This window comes from Ischnura elegans, assembly GCF_921293095.1.
Source record: "Ischnura elegans chromosome 13 unlocalized genomic scaffold, ioIscEleg1.1 SUPER_13_unloc_1, whole genome shotgun sequence".
Lineage (NCBI taxonomy): Eukaryota > Metazoa > Arthropoda > Insecta > Odonata > Coenagrionidae > Ischnura > Ischnura elegans.
Window position 1 is genome coordinate 10,693,629 of NW_025791657.1, and position 23,210 is coordinate 10,716,838.

The 23,210-nt window shown below is 37.7% G+C and overlaps 1 protein-coding gene across 1 annotated transcript; it reads right to left on the reverse strand.

Annotated features, from left to right (window-relative positions):
- Positions 1-8,764: 8,764 nt before the first annotated feature.
- LOC124172057 lies at positions 8,765-21,529 on the reverse strand. Its single transcript, XM_046551464.1, has 5 exons — positions 21,243-21,529; positions 16,140-16,259; positions 14,422-14,550; positions 12,552-12,683; positions 8,765-8,911 (listed from the first exon to the last, which is right to left on the reverse strand). The coding sequence occupies exons 1-5, from the start codon at positions 21,465-21,467 to the stop codon at positions 8,765-8,767; spliced, it is 753 nt and encodes a 250-aa protein (XP_046407420.1). The 5' UTR covers positions 21,468-21,529.
- Between the last annotated feature and the right edge of the window lie 1,681 nt (positions 21,530-23,210).

The window sequence follows — 23,210 nt, forward strand, 5'->3', positions numbered from 1 at the left end:
AGTAAACAGTTTCTGGGAAAGGCAACGACCTCTACTCTTTGTCCCTACCAGTAGCTACTCTCCCTTTCCAATCCTCGCCGAAGAGGTCGCGCGGATATTGGCGTTTTATGACCACGCAAGGCCTTTTAAGGCAACTGTATGTAAAGGGTCCTTCTACACGGGTTTTTCCTTTTTGATGTCACCATACACAAGGGGAATTTTGAAGGAAGAAGAAAAGATAATCTATTATCCTTGAATTCATAATTAAATATTATATTAAAATGGTAAATAAAGAGTTAACTTGATTTAGTCAAATTTCACTTTCCATCCATCGTTATACAACAAACAAGAAACACGTTTGATAAATGCAAAAAATCATTATGAAATCCAACATTTGCGTTTTATAAACTTTGAAAACAGTTTTTTTTAATTCGTCATGGAATATTTCAATAAAAAGCAATGCAGCATTGATGGATTACTAATCATTAGCTCAAAAACTTACAACTTAATTTAATGCGAAGAATTATATGAGAATGTAAAACGGATAAATACTTCGGAATTCACATTTTACTTCGCTTTTTTTTAATTTTTAGATTGTCTTTTTTCAGTGACGGTAAGTCAACTTTCACTCTCCGAATGAGTTGTCGTCACTGATGTCTGAGTCCTTTTCTTCAACATCATCCAAAATCAGCAGATCTCTTAAATCTTTTGGCATTTCCTTTGGACTTCTCCGAGTTGATGTCAGTGTAGAGAAAAGAAATGGATCAGACGTTAAGAGCAGTCTTTTGAATAGGTCGTCGTTTGTGGCCTATCTGGAGTGCTTCCTACTGAATCTCATGCGGAATGTTTGTGTCCTTATACCAAGCTTCATGTATTTTTGGATTTCGAAATGAATATTTGAGGAGAGCGGTGGCAGAAAAGGACACATGTCCTCACTAGCAGATGAAGATATGCTCATAAATCTCAGTATAAGGTGTCTTTCTCAAACTCCATTCTCATTTGTCATGTACTTAATGGTTCTGATTTACTCTGAAAATGGCCATGATGCTTGCAGCATCCTACCTTGAAATAAACAAATTATTGTGTTTCATCGTAATAATGTACCATTTTTGTATAATTATAAGTATGAGATTGAGTTTGCCAATTAAATTAATTTATTTTGTTATTTCATTAGTTTCTAATTATTAGCAATTCTATTCCAAATTGTCTTTTTTTAAATATACGTACAAATATTATTACATTAATTCAAATGAAAGCAATATTTTCTAAGACTGTCTTAAAAATGTGCATTTCTCTATCATAGGGAATTTTATTTTCAAATGAATTTCCAACAATGCCAGGGTAACTGTCTCACATCCGTTGGTGGTCAACCGGTTGTTCAGTTGTCCCTTCTATATGTGAAGGATAATTGATATGAAAAATTACTATTTTAAATATATGCTTATGCAATGCAAGGACTATGTCTTGTGATGATTTTATCTAAAATATAATATACTGCATGAAGAATTTGACTGATATTGTCGCAAAGCATGGGAAGCCCCTGGCCAAAAATAACGAAGGCATAACTTCATAATGTCGCACATGCTTGAAGTGCAAATATTTATATATTGTTTTATGCTGTTTAAAATTGTAGGAACTGCCATGGCGCTTTAAACTGGTAACCTCTAGTGTTTGAACTTCTGACATCATCAACTTATATCTGTACTTTAGCATAAGAAAAATTTAAAAATGATGTGTAACGGAAGCCCGGAGCTTCAGCCTATCTTGGTACCTGCTAGCAGCCTTTATCGCATCGACACTCATAGCCACTTATAGCAAATTTTTATTTTTGAGGGGGTTTCAGGGGGTTTAAAGATGACGATGTTATATGGTCACATCCATTTACTATCATATCTAAGAGAAGTTGTCCCTATGACATCCATATTTAGAGAGTTATACAATAAAAAGTAAATCCCTCCCCGGAAAAAATTCGTAGTGCCCGCCATTTTTATTTTTTCGCTGTTATATTGATTATATCATTTATTTAATTTTTATGTTTTCTATAAGATAATGCATAGTTGTATGTAACTATAAAGTAACAAAGAAATCGGTCGGTTAAAATTGACAAAATCCTGTGTTAATCTTTTGGAAATCGTAATTTTCGGTGATTTTCAGAATATTTTATTTTTTTCGGAGTAACCAAGGACGACAAAAGAAAATCGTTATGTACATTTCGCAGAAAATGTTATGAGCATATATATAATAATCATTTTCGTTATCATACACCTTAAGTTAAGTCGAGGGGAGCAGAAGGGATGAAAGTATTTTCAAAAAACCAATTTTTGGACGCCAATTTCGCTGCAAATTTCTTAAAAAGAAACTGATAACAGTACATAACTACGTGCCCACTTTCATTAGGTTTCAAAAAATTCATTAACGATCCGTATGGCACGCAAGGTTCGCGCGCAGTAAAATAAAAACCGAAAGACGGTCCCCGAGAAAATCGCGATTTCGGCCATTTTGCCGTCTTAGTGACGACACCTGGCGGAAACTTCCTGTTTTCGGATTTTTCCTCCGGATAATTTCGGGTTTCCCGCACGCGTTCCAAATTTCAGCTCACCAGCATGTCTGGAAGTGAAAGAGATAAATATCCCCCATGCTGATGTTCTAAGCAGACTTCCTTTGGCATATGATACACCAGTGGAGTCTCCTGAAAATGTAATATGTTTAGTTAAGACATTAGGTGCACCTTTGAATGCTCAGACGATTTTGCTAGCCACAGAAAGAGATACTGATTTATTAAAAGTACGAATATACATCCAGCATGGCTGGCCCTCTAAGTGTGATGATCTGCGGTTACAACCTTACTTTAAGAGACAGAACTCTCTGTTAACCTCTTCCCTACGCAGGGCGTGATTTCACGGCCTGAATTTTCTGACGCTTAAGAAGGAAGGCCGGCTTTTCACGGCTTGAATTTTTCGGAGCAAATCGCCAAAGGCCGTGTTTTCACGGTTTCGCGGTCAAGAATGCCAAGTGGGTCCCAACCGCCATTAGGGTCCCTCGGCACGAGAGGTCCGACCCTTTCTTATTGTCCGTAAGGGGATTAACTCGGCCAATTCCGGCTCTCAGTGTCCAACTCAAGGAAGGTGCTCGTGGTCACTTATTTGTTTATAAGTTAAAATAACTAAAAACGTTCATGTTGCATTTATTGAAAATCAATGCGAGGAATTACATTCTGTATGTTCTGCTAAATGGTTCCAAATTTTAAACGGAATTCTAGCGTTCATATTAACGGAGTTGATCATCACCTAGAACAATTTTTGGAGACGCTAAGGTTAGATGTTTAATTGTTATTTTTATAACTCACTAGCAAGTTTGTAGGAGCGATATTGTAATGATTTACATCTAAAAATATACGTTATTTTGTTAGCTACATTCTAGATGTACATTTTCGGTGAAATTCGATAGAATATTCGATTTAACTTCTATGAAAAAAAGCCCTCGTAATGTAATAAAATATAATTCTCTCAGTTCTTTGTCGTGAGCCAAAATTACAGCGACTATTTTTAATAACGTCTTACCAACCTTTGAATACAAAGGTATCATCAACGAATTTCGCTATAAATACTGATTAATGCATATCCTAAAAATTCGTAAATTTAATGTACGATAATGTATGACAAGGAATGTTTTACGTAGACACATGTTGTGAGAAGCATTCCATACCTTTGCAGGAAAGAAAACTGCTCTACCCAGGTAGTTACTCTTATATCTTGGATCTCTGGTCAGGTTGCACCTCACAGAGTTGGTTCGGGACGCATTAGCGCATTAATGTTTTCTTGGAAAAACTTATTATCCTCCAACTGGAAGACCCAAGAGTATATTGGTGTAAGTATTCTCCTACTGAAATATGTACGTGGAAGGTGATAACCTCACTCTTCTCGGAATAGCTCATTTTCTTGGCGTGTATTCAAATTTAGCCGTTAACTATCTGTACGCATTCCGCTACCAATACCAGGGATGGTTTCTGTGGAACCCTGCTGTGCGATGCAGCCCATACCATGAATGAAAGAGAACTGCACCACCCAGGTAATTACTCTCATATCTTGCTTCTCTGGTCAGGATCCAGGTGGTCTGCTTTGTGCCCCTCACGGGCTTATTTCGGGACACATTAGCGTATTAATGTTTTCTAGGAAAAACTTATCATCCTCCAACTGGAAGACCCAAGAATATATTGGTGTAAGTATTCTCCTACGGAAATATGTACGTGGAAGATGATAACCTCACTCTTCTCGGAAAAGCTCATTTCCTTTCCAATATTTTCTTGGCGTGTATTCAAATTTAACCGTAAATGTTCTGTATGCATTTCCCTTCCTCTTCCAGCAAGGATCTTTTTCAAATGATGTTTCGGTGGAATTACATTTTTTCTTGGAATTATACAGCCAGGATTTTTTTCTTGAAGTGCCTTTCGTTTCGCTTTCGTTAGTTTTGCTTACGTTCTCGACCCGTTCGGAGTTGCTTGGTCGAGAGGAGCGTTAGGCAAATTTCCTGGACTTAAAGTATTTGTTGGTCTAAGATATAATGCCGTTTTGCTGAAAACCCTAAAAATAACCGTAGAACTTCGTTTAAAAGTTCTACAGGCATTGCAAAATGAATGGAATACATTGATGAACTGACATTTAATGCAACAGTAACAATTTAAAAAAAATTAAAATTGCACTGGTAACAATTAACTGACCGCAAAAGTACGACCGCAAAAGGGCTGCTCTCGGGGAAAAGGGTCGAGGATTATCCCCACTAGGAAAGGTCATTAAGGGGAGGAAGCGACTACCTGGTCAGTCCCGAGCCGAAAAAAAAACTCCGCACTGGGCGAAAAAGAAAATCTCAAACCCTTCGTAGAGCCAAAAGCAACTTCCCGCGAAGGAGCTCGGCTCGAAAAGGTTAATAACCAGTGTGTCACCTATGTTCGAAAGTTTGTATCCCAAAAGCTCTACAACATGTCTTAAATTTGTTGCATGATCAACACCCAGGAATGAGTAAAATGAAAGCACTTGCTCGTCATTATGTCTATTGGCCCACTCTTGACCAGGACATTGAAATTATGGTAGTTTCTTGTGAGTCATGTCCATAGGTTCAAAACTCACTTCCTCAAATACCATTTTCTCCTTGGTCACGGCCAAAATCTAAGTGGGAAAGAGTTCATACCGACTTTTGTTATGTAAAAAATAAGACATTGTGCATCGGAAATACATACTCCAGGACTAATAATCTTTCGAATTATGCAATAAAAAGTGATAGGTAACCACCGTATTGGAAAATGTTTTACGAGTAACATTAGCATATTTTATATCCTTGTGCGGACCCATTCGTTCAGGAGTTACCCTAATATTAACGTCCTCAGATTCCGTCCCTTACTCCAGCCTCTGGACAACCCCATTACCCTATCAAAGCCAAAATCCACAATTACGTTCCTGCGTCATTGGTATATTTTTTCAAATATACATTGCCTTTGATTTTCTATACTTTACTCTTCTGAAAGAATTACTATATTTTTAAGCACTGGAATTTTAAACTGATTTCTACCGTTAATTACTTCAAATATAGTAAATATAAAGTAAAAAGGCTTTTGATACGGAAGTCGGTTATTTTTAACGCTAACATTTATCTTAAAAATTGCTTACATTATAGAAAAATACGAAAAATTCATTTCAAAATAAAAATTAGTAGTATGCAGCAATATATATCGTATAACGAACTATTGGCAATATAACCACTTTGCATCGGATTCCTGCGGTGAGGATGCTCATAATTGAGTGGGAGGATCGGGTTTAATCGCAGAGGAGTTGCTCTAAGGACTCGATAACCTGTGTCTAAGGTTGGGCCTAAATGTATCCGACAATTAGGGCACGTCAGACGGAGCCGTCGTCCGTGTTGAAAAATCAGCTACAGCTATACCCGACGTCCGGTGCTCTGCGTCTGAAGCTGCCCGTCGGCTCCACCCCGGGTTTGGCGCGAATAGGAAAAAAAGACTAGATCTTTAATTCGGTTCCGTCACCATTACGTTGGTTATGCTTAGCATAATCAGAAACAGAGTTGAAGGTAGAGGTACTTCATAAACTTTTCTTTCGCACATAAATTCAGGGATTAAAAGTTATTTCTTAACCCTTTCGCGCCGGACGTCGGGTGGAGCCGACGGGCATTTTATACGCAGAAGACCTGACGTCGGATATAGCTGTCACAAACTCACTACAGAAATAAAAACTGCTATGCCAACGTATGGAATAACACCCCCTTGCATTTTCATAGTAACCTTTGTTAGATGAATGAATGGAATGGTAATAGTAAAAAAAACAGGGATTATGGTTATCATCCACAAAACGCAGACGAATTTGTAAAGGCTACCATGGGAATTAACCCTTTCGCGCCGGACGTCGGGTGGAGCCGACGGGCATTATATACGTAGAACACCTGACGTCGGGTATAGCTGTCGCAAACTTTTCTACACAGACGACCTGATGTCGGGTATGGCTGTCGCGGGGCATGGGAACCAACCGCAGCGGTAGCTATGGTCGCTGGTATTCAGGCCCGGCCCGAGACCCAGCTTAGCGAGACCCTTGTGCCTCCCCTTAGGCAATTAAGCCCGACCCTCCCACTCATTTATCATCCTTCCCACAGCAGGAACTTGCGGTGAAGTGGTTGAAACGGCAATGGTTTTTGCAAAAAATAATTTGTAGCAAACTCAAATTTTTTTATTTATTGTAATGAATTCTTCGTTTTGTTCTGTAAGTAGGCAAATTTTAAATGAAATTTTAGTGTTATTTTTAACGAATTTCTCATGTGAATGCTTTAATACCTTGTTCTTTCATCTTACGGGATGAAAAATATGTAATGGGGAGATGCTGTTGTTTTATTGTTTTATCGCTCATGAATGTTACAATCCAAATAACAAGCTACATTACATACCCTTTTTTTCTGATCCATTCATTTTCCCCCGAGTAATTACTAATACGCCGGTATTCTAAAGTAATGTAACTTGTACATCCAACTTCGTACCTGCGTTGTATGCCCTATTGTTAGCTACTCATTTTGGGTGGAACATGTGCTCAGCTGCCGGACGATGTCTCGGGTAAACTACGCGGAAAAACCAAACCTTCCACTCTCACAATGATATCGCACGTGCATTCATACAGTCCAGGTGTTGAGCGCTGATGACATTTTCGCCGAATTTTTCGACGGCCCTCTCCGATTCTAAGAAAAGCGATCCTCAGTATACTATTTTGCTAGTTCTTTCATGGGTTTTCAGGCTTGAATTCCTTTTTCCCTACCCTTTTTTCTTTATTGCAGAATGCATCCTCAACTTCTATGAAAACGTTATCACTAAAACCCATTTCTTAGTACTTATGCCTGCCCGTACGAGAATGCATTCCCTCTCCAATTTCTCACCCTACCTTCTAAAAAAACTTCAAACATCTAACTTTCTGAAAAATGAAAAGGTCCTAATTAGGTTATTATCAACGCTAGAAACCCGTTTAAAATTTCACAATGCTTTAAATTATGTTGTTTATTATTATGTAAGTGTAATTTTTCAGAAATCGTAATCAATAATTATTTATAAAAACACTGGTAAAATAATAAGTTGACCACGGACTCCCGCTAAGAAAGGGTCAGAGGGTCGGGTGAGAGGCAGGGATAATGGCCGGGCGCCCCATTGAGTTGGGTCCCAAATCCGAGGGACGAGTGTACCCGGGCAACTCACCCCCAAAAAAGAGCTCCGTAAGGGGAGTTTTAAAATGTTCTTATGCTACTCGTAGCGTGGTAAAGTTTTGCTTTCAAAGTCTCCGGCAGGAAAGGGTTAAGTAAGCAGGGCCTGGTCATTACTCTGCAGAACTACATCTGCTGCACACAAGGCATTGAAATTAAGTATAGCCTATTTTCGGCCAAATCAGTTTTTTTCCTTATCTCACTTTTTCCATGAATAACTTTTAAGCCTATTAAAGCACAGTTGTCTACCGCACAAAACAGTGAATTGGTTGGGGTTGTAACAAAGCAAAATTTTAACATCATTTCAAAACCGAAAAAAACCACTTGATCTCATTTCAACAAGTTCAATGTTCATATTATCTATGGACTCCACAACTGACATGACACATAAATGGATTCTTATGCCCATTATTCTTCTCAAGTGATTTTTTGGGATTTTTTTCTATTACCCAGTCTTAATGACAAAATTGTTAGGTGAAGTACACTGGAATTCCCATATGAATACACATGAGTGCATATATTGCTGAATGCCACTGATGCATGATGAAAATTTTACTAGACACTTTCCAATCTGATTAAATTGTCAAGCAGAACTATAAATCATAAACTAAAGAATGAACCGATGGATAAACTAAAGGATGTATACACAAAAAATACTAGTGCTACATCCTTCACATGGGGAGTGTCCAAAAACCGGGTCTCACAATTCAATCAAATTTTCTTGTGTTATACATAGTCCATTGGGAGATGTCCCTGAAACAGCCCCCATATGGGGTTATATAACCAAATAGTCTAAACTGAAATGCATTTAAACATTTACAGGTGAAATATATTCATGTATAAGAGCCACTCTGCAAATGGTGAGCATCAGTCTAGTGGTTAAAGCGCCCAGTTGTCATGCCGAGGACCCGGGGTCGAGCCACATGTAATATTAAAATTTTCCATGAACTTCATGGAAAGATGACAAAAAACTAGCTTTTGTAAAATAAGAGTGTAGAAAGAAAGTATGAAGGAAATCAAATTTAAAGTATTTTTGAAAACAGATCTAGTTTTTGGACATCGCCTGGTCAGAATTAGTTAAAAATCTTTTCTCTGAAGAGTCATTTACAAAGCACTCACCCTCTGCCTCTATCATAGACTCCATGGCCATTGTACGATTTTGGATCAGCTCCCCAATCTCCATAACAGTAGGCTGAAAGTAAGCAGATATCAGATTTACAAATTAAATTTCTAAAAAAATGAAACAAGAATCTTCATTTCTTGTGAATCTCATGCTAAATACAAAATCAAATAAAGTGACGACACCAACACTAACCCTACACACTCTCCAACAACATGCTGTCCTAAATACTAAAATATAAACTCCTTTCCAGGGAAAAGGTGTAGGCCAAAAGAATAAGCAAAATGCAAGGTAAAAATATTGAGGGGCAACAGTCTTCTTCAGAGTTAGTTCTTCTATTCTTGATTATATAGGGGATTTCTTCATGAATCTTCTGAACTAGAGGAGTGAGAAGTCATATGGGATAACAGTTTTACTTATCGGCTCTCTGTCATGGATGGGGATGACCCCCTCGACTGTCTCCTGCAGGGGACATTCACCATGGGCTGAGAGAATATTTAATTCAAGGCGTTGTGGGTTGACCTTATTTCTCTTGGCATGGCAAATCTACTGTTCAGTTCTCCTACTTTCTCTTATTCACCACTCTTCACCTCACAGTCTAACCTCGACCATTCTCTTCTCTTTCTACCTCTCCTCCATCAGACAGGCAAGACACCATCAGCTGTCGGGCATAGCCTTCGGCTGCAATATGTAGCCGTGTTTGATGTGTCTCTTCCAGCTGAAATTCGTCCATATTTTACTAAACAGAGAGTGTTAGTTTCCTGAGGTTGGGGCACCCGGAGGAAACTTAGGAAGAAGCGGGTTTTCATAGAATACTCACCACGGGGCAGGGGGATTGCCAAAGCATGTTCTCATTTTGTAGAAGGAAGGGGTGCAGGTTCTGTCACCCTCCATTCACTGCACACGGGTGTTGTTTGCAGGGAGGGGATTGGGAAAAATGTGGACCTTTCACTGGCCCCGTACACATCATGGAAAAACCACCAAATTGGGAAAGCGGAGAATCGTGGGGGAGGGGGAAACTCTCAGAATTCCATTCAATCTATGCTGTATACACACAACCACATAATCACACACTATATTGAAGCAGTTCTCCTTATCTTGTGAAAGTGAATTTAACCCTTTCACTGCTGTTCAATCTCCGGAAACCTTCTCCTCACATGCGGCGAAAATGTTCAAATGCGTCTCCTGGGCCCATGGAGCAGGTACTTCCAGGATGGGTGTGGTACACCCTCCGAAGGGTCACTAATCCCCGACCCTATCCTCGACGAACTCACCCTCGCAGGACCGTCTCATCGGCCCTACCAGCGGGGGCCCTACCTCCGGAAAAGTGACCGCTCTGACTGCAATTTGAAAATCAATCAATCAATCCGATCATCGAAATATGATAGTTTTCATCGCACTCCTGCCAATCGAGCAATCAAGTACGTCTTTGAACCGTGTCTCTGCGATAAAAAATAACGATTTTGTTAACTTTGCAACAAAACGTGGCTGCGGACCACCGGAAAATGGCCATTATATCAAAGTTAACAAAATCATTATTTTTCATCGCAGAAACACGGTTCAAAGACGTACTTTATTGCTTGATTGGCAGGAGTGCGATGAAAACAATCATATTGTGATGATCGGATTGATTGATTGATTTTCAAATTGCAGTCAGAGCGGTCACTTTTCCGGAGGTATGGCCCCCGCTGGTAGGGCCGATGAGACGGTCTTGCGTGGGTGAGTTCGTCGAGGAAAGGGTCCTGGATTAGTGGGTCCCTTCGAAGTGCTTCATGGAAGTGCTGACCGTATGGCAGGGAGGAAGAAAAAGTACGTCCACCGCAGTCTGTCGTGCGGACGTACTAGGTACGTCCACAGCAGTGAAAGGGTTAAAGTTACTCATGAAAAATGCAAAGTGGTAACGGTTACAATACATTTTGCCCATTTTGAAAATAATGATAAAGTTCTCACAATTTGGGCTCAAGTACCAGTGTTTAAAGTACTACAAATTCAGGATTTCCCCAAACATCAATTTAATCCATTAATTTAACCCATTAATCCCACGCATTGCATAAACACAACATTATTGAATGGTATTTATTAGAAAAATCCTTTATGCAGGATAAATTTTTTCTCAGGTTTTCTGAATTTCTGATATATCTTTCAGCTTTTTTTGTAAAAATTTTCACTAAAATAATAATTTTCATCTTACTTCAAAATTTGCCCATTTCGAAGCTTTGAAGTACTACAAATTGTAAATGATATTTTACTAATATTTATTGAGTAATCCTACTAGAGGTAATTTTTTCTCTAAGTTCTGTTTCTTTTTTCATCATGTTTATTTTTGTCATAAACTTTCGCCATTCCTGGTATGAATATGGTTGTTGTAAATAATGTTGTGTTTACTCAGTGATGGGAATTCACTGGTAGACCAGAGGGCTGTTCTCAAAGCATAACAAAACTTAGCAGTATGGCTTTTAATCGTCATCGTAGTCTCTCGGAGGCAGTTCAGCAGCATTTTGGCACTCACAGGTTATGAGTTTATAAAGTAAAGCGAGAATAGCATTTCCTATTCCAAGGTGGCCATCTGTACCAACTTTACATCAAACCGTCTGGTACTTTGTAGAGTCAAACTGTTAGGCACACACATATGGAACCAATACAGGGCAATGTCATTCCCATGTCATTAAGTCGAAGTATTTCTTTGTAGATGTTAAATTCAGCTTCAGAAGCATTCAGTTTCAGAGACGGTAGAATGAGACGGTGAGCACCGTATTAGTCGAAGCAGGATTGTGATGGAAGGTGGAGCCTCTAGTAACTCTTTGGAAACTTGTCCGTGCAATCCTGAGTTACCTCTCTTTTCTTCTAACTAACGGGGATTTCTACTATTTGTTTGTCAGGTCAAAACATATTTTCTTAGTGCAATGGCATGATAACTGTGTCACCGCTGTAGCTTCAAATTACTTATGGAACCCATAGTAAAGATGAAAAGGTATTCACGAAGATTCCTGAAGAAAATCGAAATGTCATCAACGATTACAATCAGGGAATGGGATGGGTAGATTTACTCGATAATTATTTTTCATGTTATCATATCCACATTAAGGGAAAAAAACCTCTATTCTAAACAGGGGTTGATAGTGCAGTGGTGAACCCATGGTGATTTTACGCTTAAGTTATGGGAAAAGAAATTCCTTTGTTAGAATTTCGTCCAAGATCGTAAAATTTTACTGAGGTAAGAAATCGTTTCCAATACAATTGCTGATGACATTTAACATAAAAATCTGTGCCCAATGGCAGGACACCTTAGGAAAAATGACACACCCCAGCATGCTCTTCAAGGGAGAATAGGGCATTTCATCCTCAGCCATACTCATAATTCCCAGCAAAGATGTCGAGTGTGCAAATCAAAGATAAGTTATGTTGTGAAAAGATCTATGTTTAATTCCAAGAGAATGTTATTGAATATTACATCAGAAAAGACAGTGAAAAATAAAATATGCAACCTAAATTTTCAAAAGTTCTTTTTTTGTTTTTATTTTCCAGAGTTTTCCCAGCATTGTGTAAATGCAACATTATGCAAATCATATATTATGATGTATATAATCATTTTTACTGAAAATTAATCTTAATTAGGTTAAAATAAACACTAAAATACCAAGTAACCTAAGGTAAAAGCCCTACATGCAGTCTGGGGAATAATGGCTGAATTGAATGTAAATTTCATGCATACCTCAGTGGTATCGGTCTCCTTGGGTGATAGTTCTTCTTTTGCCAAAACCAGCATAGAGACCAGGTCTATCTCGATGGCTCCAGTGCCTTCAGCATCCATCTCTTCACCTTGGGAAGATGTTGAGGTCTGTGCCTGCACATGAGTCCAAAATCAGCATCATTAACGACAAAGATACAGATATACATATAGAAATAGCTTCATTAGTTCGTCAAAAAATAATGACTCCCAAATATAGCATTGATAACAATCTACACACCACCTCAAAAAATTCACCTGTTAATATTCACATGTACACCTTGTATTTATGTACACCTTACATTTATGTGCACTAAATTGTACTATAATTATAATGTACGACAATGCTCAAAAAAGGAAATAACTCATCTTCTCAAGAAAATGCAGGATTAGTATCCGGAAAAAAACGCAACTCATGTGTGAATAATAATTTTTCTAATGCTTGAAAGTGTGACTGAGACTTTGGTTTAATTGTAAATGCTTCAAAATATTGATGCCCTCATCATTCGTCACTCTGAGTTATCTCACACATGCAAAATGCATTTGTATTCAGTGGATTGTATCCTCCAGATGTTTTACATCATGATGAAAATTCTTAATAGTCTTCTAAAATATAGAATCACATAAAATTCAAGTATGGGCAAATCGCTCAAAAGAGTACAGAAAAAAATACAAAGCATGCTTTGCTGAGAGATGGGTGAGAGGTGTTCACTCACCTGCCATGAGTCCATCATACTGTTAGCTCATCCTACTGCAATACCTGGACTTATTACCAACCTTGAATTCCCATGGTAGCCTTTTAAAATTCTTCTGCATTTTGCGGATGGTAATCATAGTCCCTGCTTTATATGACTATTACCCTAGCATTATTTCATCTACCAAGGTTACTATGATGATCCAAGGAGTTGTAATTCTACATGTCAGGATAAAATAGTTTGGTATTCAGTAGTGAGCCAGGCAATAAATAGCTTTGGAGTATAAAGGAGCCATTCATAGCTTGCAAACAATAATGGCAAGTTTTACTCATTCCACTGCCTATCTAACCTTAAGTACAGTGGGTATCATACCTCCCTCTTAACATACAAAAAGTAAGCCTAAAAGAACCATAAACATGCTATATTCATAACATTTTGATATTTGGTGCTTTTTAAGGGTGTTTCACAGGTATTAACTGCATTAAATGTGTATTACTTTAGGCAAACGAATATAACTTTTTGAGGTAATAATCTAAATATGTAATTTTTAGAAATTTTAAGGTTTACCAATGCACGTGACTCAACAGTGTATGCAACCAGCTCCAAACAAACAGATCCCTCTGAAAATTTATGTATATTCCACAGAGCCTTAGCTCTCCAAACCTGGGTGTAAAACTTGATAATGAAGACTCTTTGGAGCAACATATTCTAAAGTTCTGCCGAAAAATGACATTGCTTGTTTTTTTTATTCTATAAGATAAATTTTTGCTATTGATGAATTGTTGACTATTTATTATGGTGAATTCTGCCTAAATGTGATATTTAGAATCCTCATCTGGGGCCTTAGACCCAATTCTAAAATGATCTTCAAAATTCAAGAGGCTACTGCAACTCTCAGGTAAAATGTTTCCTTACACACTTCCTTTCACCCTCTACTTCAAAAATTAAGTGTATTACATCACCCCTCTGTGTTCATGTTTACTGCGACTGTTGTGCAAAAACCTATACACATAATTACGATGAATTTCTTGTAATAAAAATTTATTTCTTTCTTCATCAATACTGTTTTTGTATCTTATATACTCCTTCACATGTCTTATGTTTGTGCAAAGAAATCACTGGACCAATTAAAATATTATTATTATTATTATTATGATTACCTGATCAGAGGCTTGGGACACGAGGTCATTTGTGGCCCCATTAGTGCTATCATTGGGTGCATATCCTCCTCCATCATCACTGAACTGATCAGCTTTTACAGAAGGGGACCCACATCTTCCCATGCCACTCTGAGGAAAAAAGAAAATTCACACCTCATTGAAACAGGATTTCACCAATTTCTATTAGAAGCAAAAAGATCAAAGCAAAACATAAACAAAGGGTGTATGCATAACTGGAACATTCCCTGATTAGCTATTCTGATCCCAGAGAGGAAGGCGGGATAAATTTATCGACTGACAAAATATGGTCCATTAAGTTACTCTGCCTTTTCAATTAGCCATAGGAAAACCTTCCTAAAAAGGAACAACAAATTTATCAGCAACAATTTGAGACATCATGGTCTCATGACATCATTATCGACAACCAAGAATCATTGTGTACATGTGCAGATGTAGTGCAAAAAAGTTGATTTCATCCATAAAAGGTAATCATTATATTTTATTTCAATCAAAGTTCAATATATAACAGGCGCCATCAAAATCAGCTCACAGAAAGAAATTGATGCCTCTCAACCACCCTGCCCTACCCTGGTTTGCCAACATCTAGTACCCTTTCAAAATATGGTGAAGGACAAATCCTGAGTCCTCCATATAATTTAATCCATAGTTCTCACCACATCCACATCTGCTACAATAAGAATATGCCTTATATAAATCCCTTTATGGGAGCAATTAATGTTTGGTATATTTGGCTAGAAACTGCATCACCTTTTTGCGTGACAATACAGCCAACCAGAACATACACAACAGGATTTATCATTCACCATGAAAGCCTTTTCTCATTTGGAACAATTTCACCAGGAAATCATGATTCAAATAATTAGTGTTACCCAACCACACTATGATTGGTTATCTACTGATCATGACATCACAATAACGCAGGGTGAGAGTACCAAATGCTACAATATGTAGCATGAATTTCACTTGTCTCCCTTCCATTTTGTTGGCACAATATGGAATGAAAAGAATTTCAACATGTCTCTTCATGGATGTGAGGCTTGGATGTTGAACAGCAGCAAAGAAGTTTAGAGTAGAAGAATTCGAAATATGGTGCAGCCAAAGAATGATGAAGATAAAATGGATCGACCATGCAAGTAACAAGAAAGTGCTAAGAAGAGAGGGGGGGAAAAATAATTCTTCTGAAAACCCTTGGCAGAAGACAGGAACACTTAGTTGACCACATAATGAGACATGATGACCTGATAAAAACAGTCGTAGAAGGACTGCTGGAAGAATATTAAAGGTTATAAATGATGTCAGAGAGAAGAAATACCTCCCAATGAAAAGGTTAGCGGACAGGAGAGCTGCCTTAAACATGCATTATGACTTATGATGATGATCCGTCCTTCTGTTTTGTGGTGACAGGAATTGAGTGTGGTGTTTCCTTGCTCACAAAAATGGGAAATGCCATAACGTCAGAGCCCTCACTTGCTCAGTGAAAAAAGGTGAGTGACCAGAGCATCTGTATGCCCCAATTCTGTTCAGAACAACGAACTATTCATTTTGAACGATTTCTTCAAGAACGACACAACATGTTAGTTGAAAAAAACTTTTTGGCCAATAGGCCAAATATTTTGGGACTTTGATTCCCTTAATCTCCCTTGAAAAAGAAACCAGAATCGGTCAGGATGTACTTGACAAAGCAAACGTGAACTTACCAAGTCGTCAGTTGCCAATGGGTCTAAAGCATTACTTGAAATTCCATCTGGATCCGGTGTTTTCATCACAGGATAATTACCTTCACTGAGAGGGTCTTCATTCTCATCTTTCACGGTTACCTAGAAGATAATGCTGGGTGCCAATCAATGGGGTCAAAATAAAAATGTAAATAACCATAAATGATAACAATAAAACTCTTTCACCTGGGGCCTAAGTCCGTAACTTGAATTCTCCTTTCTCCGGAGAAAGTGTACTCTCCGGTAGTTTTCTCCCGACTGTAGTCCGTAACTCGGCGGAGAAAACATCAGTTCCTGGCCGCTACCGGAGAAAACTCTAATTCTCGGTATCGGATAGGAAGAGCAGATAGGTATGAAAAATATTGAATCCGAAGCCGGCGATACCGTGAAGAACCAATAGAAAAGCTTTGTTTCAAATAAAAAACGAGAGGGAAATCAAACGATTCTCACCTGTAATAAGGGCTACTCGTTCATCATTAAAGTTAAACTTTCAAATAAAAGAAATTGATGCATCGAAATTATAATTGATATTGGATAAATCGATTTAAATCCATCGCATATATATTTGTTCATTAGTACACACAAAAGAGTATATTATACCATTGAAAAAGGAGAGACTAATGCGTAACACCAAAGCATTTTTATGTTTTAGATGTAGGTAATCTTGTATAAAAACGGCCGCTGTATTCATTGATGATATATATAGCATATTTTTTTGCACTTCGGATGCTTACTTTCATTGGTGAATGCATGATGAGTATGGAAAAACATAACTATCAACGTCAGTATTACATGCATTTATCTTCGAAAAGCTGAAATACACAATGTGGGAGTGGAAAAAGAAAATTGAAAAACTTTACTATGCAGAAAAGAATCGTAAAGAAAATAACGTTAAGATAAATGTGTGAATGGTACATATTTATTCTTGCAAATACCTACGTGCCAGCAATTAGTAACATATGTTACAATCTCCCAAAATGTTATAGTTTAGGAAACACAACAACCTGCCTCGCTAATTTTAAAAATTTCAAATACTGACAGCGTAGAATAGCGAAAACATGGGGAAAATGGTTTACTAGAGGTATATATAGAGAAAACAAAGCAAAATTACCCTTACTTGTACATATTTATTGCTCATCATATCACATACAGCACTACAACGCACACATTTCTATCTTTTTAATACTTATAATCATTATATTCGGAATCAACTGTTTCAATAAATATCTTGGCTCACAATAAATATAAAACACTATTATGTAACACTAATAAAACATGATAATCGGTTTTCCAATCACTTTGCACACACTAAAAGAATTTGCACTCCTTGAAGTTCGAAAGGATTCTTTACACCTCACTTCCTACTAATCACTAACGAATCAGATTACGTTATTTCACATTAATATTGCGAAGACAATTAAATGAATAGGTTGAAACATTTTGCTAAACCAGTTTTTGTAACACCAACAAACTTCGAATTTCACTATCACTCTCACAATAACATGACCAAAACAAAAACAAACAACAACACAACGAAATGCGTGAAATGTAAACATTGCCAAGCTCACATCTCACAACGAATTGGGAATTGATAATAGATGCAATACGTAATAAAATCAAACAGAACTTAGAAGCGAACAAACGAATGAACATTAACAGGCGTTCGATGTATCCCTAAAGTAAGACAAGTTCAAATATGAAACATATCCCCTTCGCAATAGTTACATACCTTTCATCGTAATGTACACAGTTGATTCGTAGCCTAAGTTATATACGTACGAAATAATTTCGTCGAAGATGTTACATTCACAACACACTTCACTCTTTACTTCATCGTCTATGTGCAATCAATTCACTAAGGGGTTCACTAAGGACACAAATTTTGTTCACTTATACTAGAGGCACAATGAAAGTTCACTGCACGTAGTTTCCTTGCAAATGCAGCCATACAAAAATTTCTATCCTTGTCACTAATTACACTACATACGTTGCCTGCCTAACTAGAAGAATGCATTTTCGTGTTCTATTTTGTCACAAATACGTAAAAAACCATATTAGAATACAATTAGAACCGCAGTACGATCGCCCACAACGGTCCGCCATTGGTATTTTCCTCGTTTCTCCTATGGAGAAAATGAATCGCCGGGTCCCGGGCGGGTGACTCCCAAGCTCCCGTCCAGGGCGCGTCAGTTTCTCCAAATCGCGTTACGGACTTCAGTCGGGAGAAAGATACTCTCCAGGAGAGTCAGTTTCTCCGTTACTGGGAGAAAGTTTTCTCCGTTACCGGGAGAAACGAGTTACAGACTTCAGTTGGATGTAACTGGAGCTTCACGAGTCTCTTTTCTCCCAACTCGGGAGAAAACGAAGTTACAGACTTAGGCCCCTGAGACCACTCAAGCTGGCTGAAATCATGTTTGCACAAGATTTTCGTGAAAACCTAAAATGAAATGGCAGACATGACCAGTTTACTCTGCACACCTTAGTGTGGAATGCTTCTCAATGTGCGATCCACAGTATAAGTGGGAAAACTCTTCACCTTCCAACTCAAATTATTCCATCCTGTAGAAGCTTTATTTATATTGCATTTTATAAGGCATTATAGCTTGCATTAAAAATGTACACATCACAACAATAGGGACAGAGAGATTAGTGTTTTTTCATTATTTTCAAAGGAGTGCAGTAAAACCCTCATTATCTGCGAATCCACTTTGTGACAGAATTATGTCTTGTGTGCTTCAATCCTGAAACATGAAAATAGTCTCCTTAGGCCATAACGCAAGAATCAAGAGGCAGGACTAAACAAATACAGAGTAGGTTTACTGGGACGGAAGTATTCATAGTAGTCAACTCTCATAGTGGTGAAACTCAAATGGAAACCCGTTACAAGCACTCAGATCAGAGGAAGACTTAGCAATGGATGAAGGTGCTTTGCTAGCGTTTCATCAGTTGAGGCATGTGCACTCACACAACACAAAGGAAACAGCGAGAGTGGAAGGGACATTGCAAAACTTCCTTTGGTTGAGAGAGACACATTCACTCTACATAAAGGTAACATGTTTCCTTCATGTTTACATTATTTGTATTGTTGTCATTAGTAGATTCAATCACTAAATGAATAAGTTCATTTTGGTCCTCTATTGTGCTTCCCTTGCTTATAAAAATATTATGAAAGGTTCTGGCTACTTCGTACATTGATGTCAAGCAGGAAGATTGATTGAAGAAAAAGAGAGCAATCTTGAGATTCATCTATGCTGTAGCAAAGACAATAGGCTAGAAAGGAGAAATGAGACAGTCCAACATGGGACTCCTCCTTGGGAAGTGTGACATTTTTCTCACAAGAATGGTGATGTAATAAACTAAGATCAATGTACATACCTAAGTAGATTAGGGCGGTCAGACTTTTTGCCTCATATTGTGCAACTGATGGTCACACATAGGGTGACCAGACGTTCGGACTAATCTGGACGTGCCCATTTGGACATGGGCTCAATTAAAAAAAATATACTATGAGAACACTTTTATATCTTAACATTTATATTATTTTATCTGCCTATATAATTTGTTCAGACATCCGGGTCGGTCCAGACATGTCATCCTTTGTAGATGTATGTCCAGTGACTGGGCTGATTTTTGAAGACTAGGTAAATGTCCTCATTTTTGAAAATTATATTATATTAAGTATATTTATCTACTATTAGCAACTCAGAACTTCTCAAAATTTCTAAATTTTTCTCCAGCCCACCATGGCAAAATACAACTGCAGAAAGGGCATTTTACCTAATTTTATCCTTACCGTCCACCGAGAGAAACAAAATAAACATTCCCTCAGTAAAAATTTAAATACAGAACACTGTCAAAAATGCAAAACATTGATTGAAAAAGTTAGATCCACAAACAAAAAAAAACAAAATCACAGTGCTAATAATTTCTTTTTTCTAAATTATGAATTCGCAATTACATTTCAAGTGTCCTGCTTCTCCTCAATTCATCCTTTCTTTTTAACCATTTTGCACCTTGATGTCGGGAGGAGCCAGCAGATATTTTTATTCATATAACACCTGCCAGTGGGTACAGTTGGGATGTTTGTCCGGTATCCGGGTGGATTTTTTATGAGCGGGAAATTGTCCTTTTCATTGAAATTATTGATTATGTGCATAGGAAACCTGATTACGGCTACCTTGCTAGCTGTTAAAAATGCAAAAATTGCTAGAGAAAATTAGGTCCACAAAATAGATATAAAATTATAGGTGTAATCAACTTCTTTAATTTTAATTATGAAATTTCCGCTATTTTTCAAGATGCCTATTTTCTTCTCATATCATTTAAAAACATTCAGTGCGGAGCAGGTCAATTGACAGGCTCAGCCAGTCAGGCCAGGAGTCCTTTCTCCATCTCTGTCCTGACTGATTAGAGTCCAATCCCAAGTTCTTCTATCGTGTGTATGACCTTCAGCAAGGATTCCTCTTTTGAACCGTGTGCACCATTTGTAAATAGCAGGGTTTGAACGAAAGGTATGTTGTGGAAAACTCCCCCTTTGTCTTTCTTATTTTATTGACCAATTCTGACAACTTTCATGAAAACCACATACGTATTGTATGTATTAATAGGTAACTAGCAGCTGCAAGTACATAAATTGCTTAAGAAAATTAGATCCACAGAAAAATATAAACCTAAATACATACAGGAAAGAAATTTATTGATCCAACTTATAAAATTGACGTTATTTTTCAAGTGGCCTACTTTTCCTCTTATCTCTTTTTTAATGTGGTGCTGTCCTCCTTTTTTCACCTCATGGCATCTGTTCTCCATAGCCACACAAGCAAGGGTGACTTCCCATAGAAATGCATTCAGTTACACTGGGCTAAAGCATTTCGTCATGCAACCTAGTAAATATATATGAATTAAATGCGATGGTGGTTGGCATGACATGGTAAAACTCCTTCATGATGCACAAAGGTTAAGAAAACACTTCGCTGTTTCACAAACTAAACATTTGTGAAACAGCGAAGTGTTTTCTTAACTTTTGTGCATCTATAAATTAAGGTCGTATAACTAGGGTTTCACTTTGGATGAGAAAAAACTTACCAACATATTATCTCTGAATTGACGGGAGTCTGGCACAGGAATGTATATTTCAGTCCTTTGGACTGAATGAGCGAGATGTGAGGTGCCTGGTATCTCATCTTGAATGAAGTCTTTTGTGTCAACAGAAGACCCCAGTTTGTCATCAGTTGCCTCATCCCCTTGGATACTCTGTGGAGAAAGTAAATGTGATAAACTCACCTCCTTCAATGTCAACAAATGAAGCATACTCGTAATATTGATGAAATAGGATTTTCAATGTGATATCCAAGCGTTTATATAAAAATTGACATGTGTCTCTTAATCAACAACTAAAAAGCTAAATAGCTGCCGAAACCAAATTACGCAGGAAGATACTTCGTGTACTCAGTTCACAAAGTGGCCGTATTACAACATCCTTGGGGCAACATAAGCAGAACATAAATATTTTCCACAGTGTTGTCTTAAAATGTGAATCTTTCATGTAGTATATGATTTGGATTCATTTCTATTGTGATTGACCTCTTATTTATATATGCTCAAAAATGAACTCTGGGATAGAAGAGGTACTATCATTTGCAAAAGTCTTGCAACAAATCGAGCGGCGCCACTTTCGCTCCACAAAGATTGTGCCCGGAAATTGTATGGTTTTCGGGTGTATGCAACAATCCAATACTAGTCTTCATGGTTCAATGCATGGAGAACGGGTCATTGGGTGGGTGAGGTATTTTGTCATCCTTTTCAGTCTCGGGATTTGACCGCTTCCATTTAAGTGAAATTAATGTTCATGATATTCCCCCAAACACATTGTAGCAATTAATGCGGCAGGAAAGATCGAAGGTAATTCCTCGGAGAGATTTTAAAAAGTTGGTACTTTGGCTCTTTTTGAGTGATCTCAGCTCTTTTCAGAGAGCTGGAAATCACGAGTCGTTCACTGTGAACATGGTAGACTTTTGTTTACATCTATCGACTCGGGTTGATGTTTTAATACAATATGTACGACATATGATACGAGGCAGCTTTGAAATTCCCAGTGTTACATCATATAAATATCTGAGCAAACAGGTGAAATATGAATTAGTTAAGCTGATCGGCATTAATCGTTGCGTAAGTAATAACAGAGTTCTCCGACGTCCGTCAATCGGTAAAGATGTATTCCTTTCCACTTATTCAAAGTATGACGAGGAAAACTTAATTCCAGCTAAAAGTCCCATTTTTAATGATTGTCGGATTTCAACAGGTATTGTTTGATAATATGTTTTACTGCTGAATTAGTGTGAATGCGAATAATAACTCTAAGCTGCTATGTCGTTGATGATTAAGTTATATTATTTAGATGCAATCATTTACATATATACTGATGAATTCGGAATAATGTAGGATACTTACTTAGCATTATTAATTGAATTATCTACTTGCATTTTATGTAGGTTACATTGTATTAGGAAATGTGTTTGTTGGCCATACGTTTTATGTTTAAGGCATCAGTGGAACTGCATCTCATTTCATAAAACCTTTCAAGTCGAGTAAGAAGGACGTAAGCAAATCCTAACAGAATTTCTGTTTGTAATGAATGTACACGTTTGCTTCATTAGAAATACAAGTACCGAGTTTGAAACATAATAACAAATAACAATAACTTAAAAAGACGACACCATACCGAAGTCGTAGGCGACAACATCATTATTTTCCTATTGTATATACTAACCAGCCGAAACATAGAGTATGCGAAAGCCTCCGTGCTCAAGTTATAATCATGTAAACGAATAAAAGACTAATATACCGAGAAAGTGATTATTTTGTTAAAATTCGTTCAAGTGAGAAGCCGTAGGAGAAGCACATGAAGGAGCTCAGTGTTACAATAACAACAAATACTCAAAATTACGCCTTGGTGGCCTTGAGTTCAAATAGCTCAGTGGATAGACAGACGGGTTGATGATAGAAGGGGCCCGCGTTCAAGTCCTTCCCGTGGCCGAAAATTTTTATCCTCCG

Bases quoted from the DNA above. Each gene is read 5' to 3' on its own strand.
- LOC124172057 (XM_046551464.1), bottom strand. From the start codon at position 21,467: ATGCTTCATTTGTTGACATTGAAGGAGGTGAGTTTATCACATTTACTT. The intron at 16,260-21,242 runs GTAAGTTTTTTC...ATTATCTTCTAG, and splicing joins AATTCAGAGATAATATGTTG to GTAACCGTGAAAGATGAGAA. The intron at 14,551-16,139 runs GTAAGTTCACGT...TTTTTTCCTCAG, and splicing joins CATTGGCAACTGACGACTTG to AGTGGCATGGGAAGATGTGG.